This window comes from Balaenoptera ricei, chromosome 6 (genome assembly GCF_028023285.1).
Source record: "Balaenoptera ricei isolate mBalRic1 chromosome 6, mBalRic1.hap2, whole genome shotgun sequence".
In the NCBI taxonomy this organism is placed as follows: domain Eukaryota; kingdom Metazoa; phylum Chordata; class Mammalia; order Artiodactyla; family Balaenopteridae; genus Balaenoptera; species Balaenoptera ricei.
In genome coordinates, this window is record NC_082644.1 from 36,301,514 (window position 1) to 36,316,892 (window position 15,379).

The window sequence follows — 15,379 nt, forward strand, 5'->3', positions numbered from 1 at the left end:
AGGATTTCTCTCCACATTGTTACATCCTGAACATGTCTGTGTCCATCTGGGCCAGTTTAGAATTGTTATTCCTTTTTAAAGAAAAAAAGTTCTCAAATGCTTTTCATTCAACTGAGAAAGCCATTATCATATGCCTTCCTCTGAGCTTGCTTTAAAAATCTTTATATATCAAATCTGAGATTCTGAAAGATGCGGGTCTTGGTCCCAGTCAATTTCCTCAGTGTTCTCCCTCATCACTTAGCAGGATTTGGCCACATCATCTGCATTGCGTGAACTTGTACTTGTTTCATGTCCCTTCCTACTCATTTCTTTGAGGGCACCTGTAGATGTGTTTTCTGGGGAGACACCAATGGCCATCGAGATACTTAATGATGCTTTTTAAAAGTATCCATGTAAATGAATAGCTTCTAGACATAAAATTTCAAAAGTTGAAAACCAAGGACCAAAAGTCTCTCTAACTGTGCCTCTCACTCCACGAGACTCCCTGGTACCTGCGTGGAGGGGAAAGACGTGGCCCTTCATCCAGGGAGTTTTCTTTCCAGCAAGGCTGCCGGCCCACCTGTCCAGGTATCTAACTGCCACTCAAGCACTAGCACACTTTCTAGGAGACTTCGGTGCATTTTGTGAAAACTCTTCATCATCACATTCAGCCCTGTGCAGTCTGGCTGTGTCCTGCCTTACTAATCAATCCGCTTTGCAGATCCTGCTCTCCATGCAAAGCAGGCAACAATAAACTACTTCCTAAGAAGGAAAATGGAGAGGGAGAGATCACTGTTCCAAATGGTAGTCAGAATACATTCACCTGATGTATTTTATCACTATGAATTGCATTCACCTGTCTATTTTGGGGGATGGAATCGCTTTGGTTAGAGGGTGGCAGGGGCCGGAGCTGGGGCAAGTGAACTAAGAGTGAGAGTAAGGCTCACTTAGGAGGGTGGGTCTTTTCCTCCGCTCCTCCCCCCCGGGGAAGTTGCCTCCATTCCCCGTGTCCTGAGGCATTACCCACAGAGCCTTAATCATGCTATGACAAGCTAGTTAATCAACACCTCCCCTCACCCCCATCATTGAGATCTGACTCTGCCCCATGCTGCTCAAACATGCACACTTAGTTTCCACCACTAGACGCTGAACATGTCACTCCCCCTGCCTGAAATGACCTTCTCCCCTACCTGTCCTTCAAGACTGAACTTTAAATGGCACCCCAATCCTTTCTGCTTCCACAAATGCAAAATGACCTCTTTCTTCCCAACTCTAAAAGTGAGTTAGTTTTACACCACTTACCGCTCTCTGCCTTAGGTCGGTTATTTGTGTATCTATTTTTCCTACTGAATTATTAAGCATCCTGAGGGTAAAGCCTGTGTTTCTCTCATCTTTGAGTCATGCACAGTCCCTCGTAAAGGATAGATATACGGGCAACATTCACAGAAAGAAGGGAAGGGGCAGGGAAGGAAGGCACCTGGCTGGGAGGTATGATTTCAGATCCTGGAAGAAGCGTCCCCTAGCAGATCTCATCCATCTGGTCTGGGATGCTTGACAGTTTTGTCGAAGCCTAAGATCTGACACGGTTACAAAGGAAATCTTCAAGGGAGAGGAAACACTTTTAATCCTTACTATTCACTTGGTGTCTAGTCTTAGATTACTGTGAATGAGATTCAAATTCTTTCTGGAAATCAGGTTTTGAAAGGGAGAGAAAAGAAGGAAGGATACAGTGCTTTCATTTGGGGCACCAAAGGAAAATGTCTCCTGTTTCATGTGGTGCCTTACGCTGTGAAGAGGTCAATACATTTGGACAGTGTCAAATCGGACGCCCCCAATAATACACAACGCCTGGCACAGACCTTCAATTACCTACTTCTCCCTGGGAGAATGGACTCTTCCTTCCCACATTTGTCTCTCATTTCATCAGAGACTTTAAATTTTTGTGGACAGGATGCTAATGTCATTTGGGACCAAAAAAGTTATATCCAAAACATATTCATTTATAAGGGAATAAAATACATTATGATTGACTTGAGTGATTTTTATAGGTCACTTTGAAAGGATTCACAAGTAATGTGGAACTAATCAGAGAAATATTGGGAATCAGCATTATTGTGGGCTAAATTTGTACCCTCCAAATTGACATGTTGAAGTTCTAGCCCCCAGTTCCACAGAATGGGACTCTGTTGGAGACAGGGGCCATAAAGAGGTGATTAAAGTAAAATGAGATCACATGGGTGGGGCCTCATCCAATCTGACCGGTGTCCTTATAAGAATAGGAGATTAAGACAGAGCTCTCTACACACACAGAGGAAAGACCATGTGAGGACACAGCAAGAAGGTGGCCATCGGTAAGCCAAGGAGAAAGGTCTTGGGAGAAACCAAACCTGCCCGCACCTTGATCTTGGACTTCCATCCTCCAAAACTGTGAGACGATAAATGTCCATTGTTTAAGGCACCTAGTTTGGTATTTTGTTATGGCAGCCTGAGCTAACTAATATGAGCACGAAGCCACAGATGCCAGAAATAAAGAAAATTAGGCTAAAAATGAAAGTATTTCAATAAAATCTCTCCTCATCTCTTGTGACTGCCAAGCAGTATATCACTCTGAGGAGCTTGTGGGAAGAAGGGCCACTGCTTCGATGACCAGTGAGTGACAGTGGTGACTCATCGACAATGCAGGCCCTGCCCCAAGTGAGGACAGAGAACGTATCTCCAAGGATCCCTGACAAGATGTTTAGTCACTTACAAATTGTTAATCTAACCACTGAACAAGAATGACAGCAAAATTACTAGGAGCCCAAAACGCACACCACATTATGGCCACTGCTATTATTGATATAAAAGAACCAAGGATCTCATAGCACATATAATTTGAAAAATATGATTTCTCTGGAATTTGCAAAATAACCAGTCTCAGTTTTCTTGAATGACCATTAAATGTAGAATTTTTATAGACATCACTAAGATTAAGTATCCTAATGGGCCTTTAAATTATGTTGATAATAGTACATAATCTGTGCGAAAAGAAGGCTACAAGTTATTCCTCCAACAAACCACCTGGCTTGCTCTGTGCTAAAAGCACATCATGGCCCCAATGACATGGAGTCTCTTGCATCATGTCTTATCAAGTTTCCTCAATTTTGTGACTGCAGCATTTTTCCCTACAAGACTTAAGTTTTCCATCATTTGCTTGTGTGGCCTTTGGCAACTTGCAGGTGTTTGTTTAGAAAGGAGAGGCATTTTCCAAGATGACACAATAACCTGATGTTCTAAACCCTGGGAGCTTGACTCCTGCCTATTTCTAGGACACTTTATGTGATTGGCCATTACTCACCCTCTCTATCCCCATTGCTGCCACTGCTGCCTGTGATTTTGCCATTTAAGGCTGCTGAGCGCTTTCCCCAAAGAGTAGCCCAAGCCATAGAAGGGCTGTGAGGTTCACCAGCGTTACTGTGTTACCTGTTGGTACCTGGGGAAATGGGTCACCTGGGAGTTGAAATTAAGAACTGAAGAGAGGCTGGTAATTCGTTCATACCCTTATGAATGCCTGCTGTGAAAGCAGCATCCGACCCCTTACCCGTGGATTATGATCATTCATGCCATCAGAGCAGATTGAAGGGCGTCTATGGATTGGCCAGCTCCATCTTTATCCATACATTTGACAAAAATACAGACGATTTCAATTATATCTATTCAGTGGGGGATTTTAAGGCATTATGCACTCAGATTTTAACTCAACTAATAGCTTTACAGCATCACTATTCAATATGAATATATGCAAGCCACATTTGTCATTTAAAATGTTCTAATTGCCACATATAGATGTAAGCTGTAACAGCTAAAATTGATTTTAATAATATATTTTCTTGGGTGTGTATACATTGGGTTATAATGTATCCAAAATATAATCATTTCAACATGTAGCCAATATTTTAAAAACCTTTAATGATATATTTTACCGTCACTTTTTTGTACTAAGTCGTCTAAATCTGATGTGTTTTCACAGTCTATCTCAATTGGATGCTAAATTTGATTCAGAAATGCTTGGTCTGAATTTAGATTTCATAGAATTGACAGTTGAAAAAGTGGATTCATTCACACACCCATGTTGTTCCAAACCATGACTGTATTATTAGATTTTCAATTTAAATTTAGATTAAATTAAAATTAAACTTCAGCTCGTAACTATTTGGAGACTGATAATTATGATTGGGCATATGCCTAGCAGTGGTGGAAAATAAAGTTTAAAAAGGTAGCTTGGGGCAGTTCTGCTGACAGCCTCAAACAGTAAGCCCAAGAGATTGTTCTAAATGGGGAAAAAGGTTTCTGGTGAGGAGGGATGTAGGCTGTGTTTGGGGGAAGAGTCACTTAGCATTGATGTAGATGATGGAAGGAAAGGGCGACAGCTTGGTGGCTAAAAGAGCAATTAGCTACTGCACTAGTCCAAGCAAAATATAATGAAAAAGTGGGGGAGGTGCTAGGAAAGGAAAGAAAATTATAAATTTACATAAGGACATCAGGCAATGTGGGCAGGAAATCAAAGAAAGGGAGGAGTCAGAGAGTTCTGTAACAACTAAAATAAAGAAGTGAAGAGGAAGGGTTGGAGGGAGAAAAGTTATTTCTAACGTATTTGCATATAAATGTTTTTAAAAAAGATTGGAATATATGTACATATGGGCCGGTGGTGGGAGGAGATCTTTGGGCAAACATGAAAAGAAATAAAAATCTATTTATAGAACTGTCAAATTAGCAGAATGGGCAACTTTCTTAGAAATAATGTATACTATTCCAACAGTTGGGAGGGTCTGAGTAAATTAAATTATGGTACCACTTATTAGAAAGCTATGCAGCTGTTAAAAATCATTGCTCTTGAATTATATCAAGGGATATGGGAAATTGCTTAAGATATATTTTTAAATGAAAACCTTAAGTTTGGATAATAAGATCCCATTTTTTTTTTTAAAGGATATACATTTACATAATGTATAGCACAGAAAATGTGTGGAAGGACTCATACCAGACATAGATTATCTCTGCAGAGTAAGATTGAAAGGGGCAAGAGCTTTTATGTTTTATACTTTGGTAGTGCTTGAACTTGCTACAGAGAACATATCATTTTTATTTTTGAAAAGGGAGACCAGAAAAATGACTGAAAGGATTTCTATCAAAAAATTATCTCTGGGTCATTTTTATTTTCTTATTACAAACTTTTTATATTTCAATATGTAATACTTCTATAATCAGAAAAAAGTCATAAAAGAAATCATCTATAATACCAATGACACAATCCATTTTAAGTCTGTTTGCAAAGTCAAAGTTTATAGAGTTGGGTGTTTCTTTAAAGAGGTTTGGATCCAATTTCTTTTACTTCTTTGGGGCTCGTGCTTACTTTTATAGCTGCTGAAGCTATTTCCACATTAAAAAAAAATGATTTCCATTCATGTGGGCAAAAAGGAAAATGGAGGCCAACCCCAAGGCAAGCTTTCCTGAGAGAAGACAAAAAGCCTCTGTAACCTGTAGAATGAAAACTTCACCAGTAGAACGTGACTCTTTTGTCGTGAATGACTTCAATTGCTGGTGAACAGAAATTTTCAATGAGACAAAGAGCATCAGAACGATTTCAGTGCTCTGGTTGTCATTCCAGGCCAAACACACCAGTAACTTTATATTATAATGATGGGGACAGAGAACAAGGTGTTCCATTCACTGTGAGGCTCCTGCAACAAGAGGGCGCAGAGTCTTTCACTGAAGTGGAAACGAGAAGGAACTCTCAAGGAAAGCGAAAAGGGCTGCGAGCAGGTAAATCACCATCAACCACATAAATAATGGCAGAAAATGGGTGAAGAGATGAAAAGATGCCGTCTGATCATTCACCAATGGAAAGATGTGCACTAAATCAGGGTCTTTTCTGTCTGACGCTGTTGTTTTTACCGAACAGTTAAGCACCCAAGGAAATACCAGTTGGGTCTTAAATACAATTTATAGCCGGGTTGGCCTCATTGCACCTGGCTGTGTTTTGACAGCAGGTTTCGTCAGTTTATAGCGGAGATTCTTGTCTATGCTATAAGCTGTCACTAATGCAACTAGACCTTTGGAAAAAACGTACCGCTCAGAGGCAAATCTCTCCCTTCCACGCACCCATCCCCCTTTTAATGAAAAGCAAAAGCCTCCTGCTGGTGGCAAAGCCTCTTCTTCTTCAGGGGAAATTAGAGCCTCCTGGGAGCAAGCGGGTCAGCCCCAGTGCTGCAGCCCGAGTGGGGTGCGCCTGCTTCTGGGCACTCGATTAAGGACTCTTTCTTTTCTCTTCCCTCGGGGCTAACTGCTGAACACAGTGGCCTTGTTGTTCTGGGCCAGGAAATGTGGGATTCTGCTCTGTGAGCTCCCAACTCTTCCCAGCTTCCAGGCCCTGCTAAGAATGTCTGGGAGCCTTGCAACAGCCTGGCCGAGGAACACAAGGCAGACGGTTTCGGGGGATACCCAGCCCTCACCTCACCACCATCGAAAACAAGAAGAGCAAGGCTTGGCTATTGAGGATCAGACAAACCTTAATGTCGTTTCCTGGGATTTTTGTACTCAGCTAGTGGCCTGGTTTGGAAGCCACCGACGTAGAAATCACAGGAGCTCATTATTTTATACACGAAGGTGAAAGCACTGCCTCCCAGGACCAGGTGCTGCCTTATTCCACCCATTTTGTTTTGCGTGTTTATTCTTCTTCACTCCCAGAAGGACTGGGCCAAACAAATAAGTTTTAACAGGTGACATGCATTCCTGAACCGAAGGCAATGCGTCCTTTTTAGGAACGAGCTCATGGTGGCTGGTGGCCGACACTTCCCCCCCGTGTGGTAGAACGGGACAAAGATGTGAGTAGAGGGATGAAAAGGTAATGGAGAACAGCCCCTCCTGTTCCTTAATTTCATGGTTCACAGACCTTCATTGACATTCAGACACTCCCAAGGGGAAGCTCATATAACCGGTCATGAAACCAGAAACGAGCAGGCTAACAGGGCCGCTTGCCTGGGCCCGGGGCAGAGTTTCTCACCACCTTGGGGGTCCACTCCCAGACGCTAGGGCCCACTCTTGACGGGTCTGCAGCTGCTCCGGGGGCCAGCCCAGGCTGGGAGAGTTTCAGGCCTACAGGGTCCTTTGACCAGCCGCATCCAGGATGCCACCCTCAGACTTCTCAGGGCCCAGGCTCTAGCTAGGGTCGGCCCTCAGGGCTGCCCTACAGGCTCCGCGAAGCACAAGACCCGGGGAGCGCGGAAGGGAGAGGAGGCCCCAGGCCGGGTGATTCTCACGCAGCGAGGGCTGCCTGGGAACCGTCTGTCCCTCAGAGTTGCCCATGGGCTGAAAGGGAGGGAGAGAAGGAAAGCTGAAGGAGAGGTGGGTCCCGGTCCCTGAGACGGAGAAATGAATCTAAACTGCTCCCTCAGATGAGAAGAGCAGCCAGAGGTAGAGATGCACAGCCAGAGGAGGAAGTCGAGGGCAGCCACACAGGGGTGATGATGGAGAAACTACGGGTACGCCCGGTCAGAGGGACGCGGCAGGCAAGCTAGCTCACGCGTATGGCCGCACCCAAACAGCAGAGCTCGAGGCCCGATGGCAGCATTGACCTGCTGCCGGGTGACGCCGCCCAGATTATACGCCACGCTTTGCAAGACCTCATTTAACACTCAGTTCAGGGTCAACCAGAATGTCCACCTACAGCACCACGGTCACTAGAGGCAGGGGCCTGAGACCCATGCAGGCCTAAAAGGGTGGGAGACCATCATTTTCCTGACTTAGGGATATGCCAACTCAGCAAGAGGATTACTTTTGTAAGTATATACAAATAAATCATTGTCATGATTGATACACTAAGTAACAAGCCTTACTGTTCTCCACAGACTCCCGGGAAAGAGTTATCTTAAGCACACCTGTGGTATTCCGGAAGTCTCCAGCCAGTCTCGGAAGATGTTTTCAACAGACAGCTCAAGCCTTTAAAAATAAAACAACAACAACAAAAAGTAAAGGACTGAAAAAGTTACAGAGCGCTTATTACACAGAATGGTTCTAACTATTCGGGCACATCACCGCCATCAATCTTCCAGAGAAATCGGGAGAAAGCGCAATGCTGTCGCAGGTTACAGTGAGGAGGCGGACCCGGTCAAGTTCAGTACAGCTCCTTTCCAGTCAAAGAGAGTGCACACGATGAAATCTAAGCATCAAAGGCACACCACAATAGGTGCTTTTAATGTCTTGAGAGGAACTTCTTGGTTGGGAGTGCCCATTCAGGGAGGATAGGGCATGTTCATGGGACACAGCAGGCATGACTGCTTCCTGGAAAGAGGTGGAGTAAAGTGAAACCTGAACACTATAGCACTTAGTGCACCAAAATGAAATTCCAACTTTATAGTGAGCGTGGGCTACAGCAAGCAAAAATGAGACAAATCATTATTGGAGCCCTGAGAGGCTCACAGCCATGGAGCACACGTGGCTTCTGCTGCTTGTTTCCAAGCAGGCCTTCATTCTGCTTTATTTGAAATATTATGATCGCTTGTTACGTCTGATCCAAAGGAAGCTGAAATCTTTTGGTTTCATGCCCTGCTGATTTAAATACTCCTTAAATGTACTAAGTAGCCAATATTTTTAGGGTCAACAGACTGTCTTCCTGAAGTTTAAGCAATTCCTCCCTGGCTTCTAGATAATTCCTGCTCATGCCTGGTGTCTCCAACCACAGAGGCCTTGCTGGAGCCTCTCCCAGGCTGTGTGTGTCATACCCTCCATGCTCCCTGTCCTCTGTGGTACAGCATCCATCGCAGTTTGTGACTGCAATTTATTTGGTTACTTGACTTTTAACTGTCTCCTCACTGGATCAAAGCTCTCTGAGACCAGGGTCCAAGTCTGTTTTGCTCACTTCTCTAAACCCAGCACTTAAAACGGTTCTTGGCATAAGAGAGGATCCCCATAGATATTTTTTTTTTTTTTAAATTATTTATTTATTTATTTATGGCTGTGTTGGGTCTTCGTTTCTGTGCGAGGGCTTTCTCCAGTTGCGGCCAGCGGGGGCCACTCTTCATCGCGGTGCGCGGGCCTCTCACCATCGCGGCCTCTCTTGTTGCGGAGCACAGGCTCCAGACGCGCAGGCTCAGTAGTTGTGGCTCACGGGCCTAGTTGCTCCGCGGCATGTGGGATCTTCCCAGACCAGGGCCCGAACCCGTGTCCCCTGCATCGGCAGGCAGATTCTCAACCACTGTGTCACCAGGGAAGCCCTCCACAGATATTTTTTATTTGCATGAATGAAAACACATCTCATTGTTGACTCAATAAAAATTATTCCTTTTTAAGTTAATAATCACCTTTCCCAGTAGGATATTCCCAAGTTGTTAAGCTCTGTATTTTTAAAAAATTTTATATATTATATACTATATTACATATATGTAATATTCCCTCCTCCCTCCCTTTGGAATTGTAAAGAAGTTGTGGAAAGATACAATGCTGTCTGCATTAGTTAAGGTGCTGAAGGCCAAGCGCTCCCCTCACACCTGTGCTGGTTGGGCTGTGGGCTGGACCACAGTGAGAAGGGAGGGAGGGAAGGAGGGGGGTGGGCTTGGGGAATACGGGGCTGACTGATACTGTCCCTTCCTTTTCTTCTCCACTGAGAAGCAAGTCACCTGTGTGCCTCTGTCTTCCCTGCCCAGGGCAAAAGCAAAGATTGCCGAAGGAGGCAACTGTTGCTATTTCAAAACAGAAAATACAAAGAGGGAAAGAAACTGGTTCAGATTCATTTTCACGATGATGCCCATCTGTGGGACGACCAGGCAGGGAAGAGACCAGAAGTGAATAAGGGGAAGGTGACCACCTCCCTAGGCTGTGTGTCCAGTTCCCAGGTCAGCGGAATTACTGGCTGTGCCTCTATGAAAGGCCAGGTGCCACCATCCCTGGGCTTTTCCCCACTATTTCTTGTCATCTAACACCACCACTCAGTGCAGATGGCCAAGTCCCCTCTGTAGGCTGTGAGAGTGTGGAAGTGTGTGAGTGTGCTCACGTGCGTGCATGCGTGCATGCCCTCAGATGTCTGTGTGTGAGTGTGTGTGCACACGCACGTGGACCAGGGGTGGGGGCGACTAGAAGAGAGGAGGCATCTCTCAGAGCACCTTAAATCAAGATCATTATTCTTTCTTGGGCTTGATTTATTTGCTTGGCTGTAGAAAGAGACGCTGGAAATGCCCTCAACTGGCATGACTGATCTGCTAGGAGGAGGAAAGTGGGGCAGAAGGGCCACTTAGAGAAGTGCCCAAGGAGACTTCAGGTTGTTTTATTTTCTGGTGACATTTGTGAGGCTGGAAGGTAAGACAAATCTTGTAATTTCCATTGAAGACAGTGCTCAGTGGAAGGCCTGCTCTTGTTTGGAACGAATGTAAACCGTCCGCACCTTGCCTGGCACCCAGGTGGGCAGTTCATTTGGTGGGGTAGAGTTGCTGCCCCGGGGCTTGAGCAGCTGTAGAGGCCCTGCTGGCACTCTAAGTTGTTTGCCCTGATTTAGAAGCAAGGGTCTATTTTCTTCCCTGTCCTTCCTTCATCGGTGCTTCTATCTAAGCAGCTCATTCATCTGCTTCCTTTACAGCCAAAGAGAGACACTCCTGTGTCCAGAGCCCTGGGGCCAAAAGCTCCTGTCACCCATCCTTCAGGTGATACCCGGGAAGGCAGCAGCAAGTGTCTGACTCGGAACTGAGCTTCATTGTGCTGTGGATTCTAGGAAAATGGGCATTCTTAAACCTGCCACAACTTAAGACGGAGAATTTAGAAAGGATTTAGAAAAAAGCAGTAGTGATGATCAAAGGGGTAAACACATTGGACCCACAGGGGAGGTCAAGGGAGCTGGGATTAAATATCCCGAAGAAGAGAAGTCTGGGGAGTGACTTCAGAGCCATTTTCAAGTGATTTTACAAAAGATGGTGAACAGCTGTTGTGCATGCCCATGGAGGAGTGAGTAAGAGGACAGGGACATAAATTTCCTTCAGGGAATTTTAGCTTAAAGACACTTCTTTAGCGGTGGCATGGCGGGGGGATGGCATGGAGGAGGGCAGGGGCTGGGGAGTTGAGTCCCGAATGTTACTAACTGAGGTTCAAGTCTTCACCAGAGAAGACTGAGAACAGACAAAAGCTTCTCTATGTGGCAAACATTCGGTGGATGCCTATCAGGCACGAGGTTCTGTACAAGACCAATATTATTATCCCCATCTTAGAGATGAGAGCAAATAAAGGTCCAAGAGACTAAGGGCCTTATGCAGGGCCTCCTAGATGGTGCTTGAAGAGCTGGGATTCAAACTTGTGTTGCCTGGCTGCAAAGCCACCCCTTTTCTTTCTGCGTTTAATTCAGGAAATTAATCCACAATACATTGGTTCATGATTTATGATGCAGACAAGCCTGCAGGAGGAGAAGGCCTGCGCTGGCTCTCACCAACGCTGACTTCTTGTTCACATCTCTCCTGCTGAAGCTAACCTGGCCGCTGCTGCGGTTGCCCTGGGTGTCTGTCCCTCAATTACAGTTCCAAAGAGATAGGGAGACTCTTGGGAGGGGCAGAAGCATGAGGACAGGAGAGTTCATTGTTTAGCTGCATCCAGGAGCAAAAGACACTCTGCTGTGAATGAAGAGAACCTGTGTTTCCAGATCACTTTCCCCTGGAAAGGTTCAAAACATCTTAAACCATTATCACTTCATTCCTCATAATATCCTCGTGAAGTGGGTGTCAATTGTTGTGTGGCTTTTTAGCAGATGGAGAAACTGCAGTATAAGAAGACTGGTCAAAGTCAGCCCAGGCTAAAGAAAAGGGCTAAAGAAAAGATCTCAGTTTCTAGACTCCCAGTATCAGCACAGACATCAAACTGCACTGATGCCTGTTTACAGATTCCTAACGTGGAATGAGATGTTAAACTATGAGAGGAAGATCAAAGCACTAACTCCATCTGCCAGAAACAATTTTTTAAGGTAGTATAAGTAGCCTTACCTCCCAAGGAAATTATGGGAGACTGTTTGAAAATGCTGAACTTTCAGGAAAGAAATGGGCTGTATGTTTTATGAAAAAAAAAATGTACATAATTTTTGCTGTTTTGATCATAATTACTGAGATGACAGTACAGGTGAATTTTTAGTTCTGAACTTGGATATATAGCAGTGGTAAAGCTGAAAGCTGACTTTTTCAAATCAAGACACTCAGAGTCAAAGCCAACGGTGAATTTTTCCCCTCTGAGATCATGTGGCTTAAATAATCACAACAGACAAGCAGAAGCATTTCCACTTCGCTGGGATCCAGAGCTTACAGGAAATTACTCTTCTGCATGTCTGATCACTATGGAAATTGATTTTATACAGATAGCTAAAAGTACACAGACCCACGACTGCACGCCCTCCATCTCTGTACTAGTGAGCGGTACTTCTGCCTCATTACTGAGACCTCCTGGGTATTTGGAACAGCAGGTTGTTTTACCCTCTGGCTGGAGAGTTCCCTTGCTGTACGCCTACGTCCTGAAAGGCAACTCTGAGTTTTAGGAGTGAGTCTCCAGACCCTGTGAGCTCTGAATGTGGTCACGTGTAGTTAATGCTGCAAGGGAGAGAATATGCTGGCCATCCTGCATGATGCTGGCTAGAAAAATAATCTGTGTTTCAGGCTGCGAAAGTGACCAGTTGCTCCTCTCTTCGTAATATTACAGTACATAGAAAGAGACCCAGGCGTGCGAGAAGACAGTATTGCCTGTGGTGTGTTGCTTCTTCAGCTGATTTCTGGGCGTGGGGTGACAAGGATGGGGAACTGACTATTAACCATATCTGCTGCTTGTGCCTATCAACTTGTTGCTGATCAGGAGAAAGGTCTTTATCACTCTTGGCTCTGTCTTCGGCCTCTTGGGATTCTAAAGATCACATTCTATCTGCGCCTCTAAAGGAAAGCACAGGGCCCGGTAACGTTCCCAGGAACTGAGAGAAGACGGAAAGAATTTGGGAAGTGCAGTTCTAGATGGATGAAGGCTTTAGGAGCTTCCATGCTCAGGGTCTGAAACAGAAAATGCTCTTGTTCTGGAATGCAACTTACATTCTGTATGGGTTTTTAAATTTTAGTAATTTACGTTTTTAAGTTCCCTCCCTATGTGGGGATACAAATAGTGTACGCCCCAAAGCTTTGCACATGGTTACTTCTTTTCTTGATCAGAGCAAGTCATTTGTGCTTGGGTAGATAATGAAAACTGCTGAGGTAACAGTTACAAACGAGTACTCCCTAGCTTCGTGGGGGAGGAAAAGTACTGAATTAAAACAAACACGTGAATGTGCACACACAAACAACAATAACTGATGAGCAAAGAGAGAACCGGCAGCTGTTGATACCGCTGTAATATCAGGTGGGCAAGGCATGTTGGATGAGGTTCTCCTTAGGGTGCTGTTGTACCAGGGCAGACGGGCACCCAGGATTTGTTTGAATCTCCTTCTAAGCACTTCTAGCTTTTTCTTTCCTTGTTCTCATCAGCATTTAAACCGAAACCTCACACTGAAGATGTCTAAAACATGACTCCTCATCTCCGCTCTTCCACCTTCAAATACTCGCCCTTCCTTCCCTCTGCCCCATACTGATTCCTGAGACCAAACGACTACCAGCTGGATTGCCAGGGCTTCTACACTCAGCATGTAACCAAGTGGCCAAGAGAGAAAGGTCAGGTCATGCTGGACTCCTCTTTTCAGCTTTCACAACCAATCAACCAAGTCTTAACTGTGGCACCTCCGGAATATTCCTGAGATCTGTTCATACTCTCAGAGCCCGTTGCCACCATCCCACCCACGGCTCCAGCTCTGGATCTCTTGAGTGAACTGCTGTATCGGTCTCTAATTGGTCTCCTGACATCTAGTTCTCCCCACCCCCATCTATCTTCCATGCTGCCTCCCCTGAGTATCTTTCCAACCTGCTGACGGCACTTCCCTACCTAAAACCTTCAGTAGTACCTCTGGCCTGAAGGCTCGAGGCTAGGACTGCTGAACTCTATCTCCGTGCACCCAGGACTCTGAAGCTCACTGGAGAACCTCCTACCCTGAGTCATGACATGTTTCATGTACATCTTTGTCTTCAGCAGTTGACCAGGAAATCCCTGAGGGCTAGGCATAGAATTGATTCCTTTCTGTTACCTAGTGTCCAGCCTAAAGTCTGGTAAGGGAGGTGCTCAGTAGAGAATGCTAAAATTAATCGAAGCAAGGGAACAATGGAAACGCAGTATGACACAGACGTGCCAGCCCCAGGACCCTAACTGGCTGGTCTAAAGTGAAAAACTTTGTCCTGTTCAGAACAGCTCACGTGCTTAACAGATGTGCCTGAGGATCAGTTTGCAATGGAGCCAAAGGTTGGAAGCTCCAGGGGTAGGTGTGGGGCCTTTGGAGACCTGGATAAAATTGGTACAACATGCTGCACAGGCAAAAGGGTGAACAGTCTGCTTTAATAGCTGGATTAGATTCTGAGATTAGTTGGCAGGAAAGAAGATGTTTTAGTTTCAAAATATATTCTAGTATACTTGCTGAAATACATTCATCGTAGCAATGAAATCTCCTTAACTCTTCAGGAGAATTTTAAAAAGAAGCTTAAGCCTGCTAGCCAAAAAGTGATCCTAACTGGGCGAGGCATACTCTCAAGGGTGAAGGTTGGTGGTCGGTGGCCACCATTCAACGGAGATGCTGCTCTGAACTTCCACAATCACAACAAAAGTCTCTTTGTGGGTCCACAAAAAATATTCGCAATGATAAAATCCAGGTCCCCCAGAGCCAGAGGGCTTGGGGCCATCCAAATGAACTCCATAACCTTATTAGGAAGAGGATGAAAAGAAAGAAGACCTCCAAAACTAAAAATGCACTTTGTTGCTTCCACAAAAATTGCTGTATTTGTGTCCTGAGAAGTTCTTCTGAAAGAATGCAGAGTCGTCGTTCAGAAACAGACTTTGGTAACAGCCTAAGGAGGTAATATACAATTTCTATTCATTTTCTTTTTCCTTTCTCTGTATTAGTTCCTAAGGAAACTGCTCCATTCTATTAGAGGACATGAAAAGTTATTTCAGGGCAGGTACAAAAGAAAAGAAAAAGTCTCACAGGTAAACTGTTGTTCTTGACCTTAGGAATAATGGCCACATCTGATGTGATTTTTACATGAAGAAAACCCATATGTTTACTTAAAAAAAAGAAGGATGGTAAATCTGAAACATTTCAGACATTCCAAAACAAGCCACCCTAACTGTTAGAACTTTACTGCCCTCCATTCTTTTCCACAGCAGCTGAGGCCACAGAGTGTCCTTGGCTCGCCTCCTCTACCATTTTCAGGGCTCCTGACGCTGGGGCTCCCTCGCTGCGCGTGCTGGCTCCCAGAACCCATACTCCCAATATTTCTAGACCTAG

At 44.9% G+C, this 15,379-nt stretch overlaps 1 protein-coding gene across 10 annotated transcripts in view; it reads right to left on the reverse strand.

The window, feature by feature from the left end:
• Positions 1 to 15,379, reverse strand: part of AOPEP (aminopeptidase O (putative)) — a 371,493-nt gene that overhangs the window by 98,248 nt on the left and 257,866 nt on the right. For 7 of the 10 annotated variants that reach the window (XR_009503627.1, XM_059924474.1, XM_059924470.1 and 4 more), the window contains one exon: positions 7,896 to 7,956. Coding sequence is in view for 9 of the 10 variants with exons in the window: in XM_059924474.1 (XP_059780457.1) it covers positions 7,896 to 7,956 (61 nt within the window). In the remaining variant the exon portion in view is untranslated. Of the gene's footprint in view, positions 1 to 7,895; positions 7,957 to 14,511; positions 14,940 to 15,379 lie in introns of those variants that run through there. The other 3 variants (XM_059924473.1, XM_059924478.1, XM_059924477.1) reach the window with 3 other exon arrangements.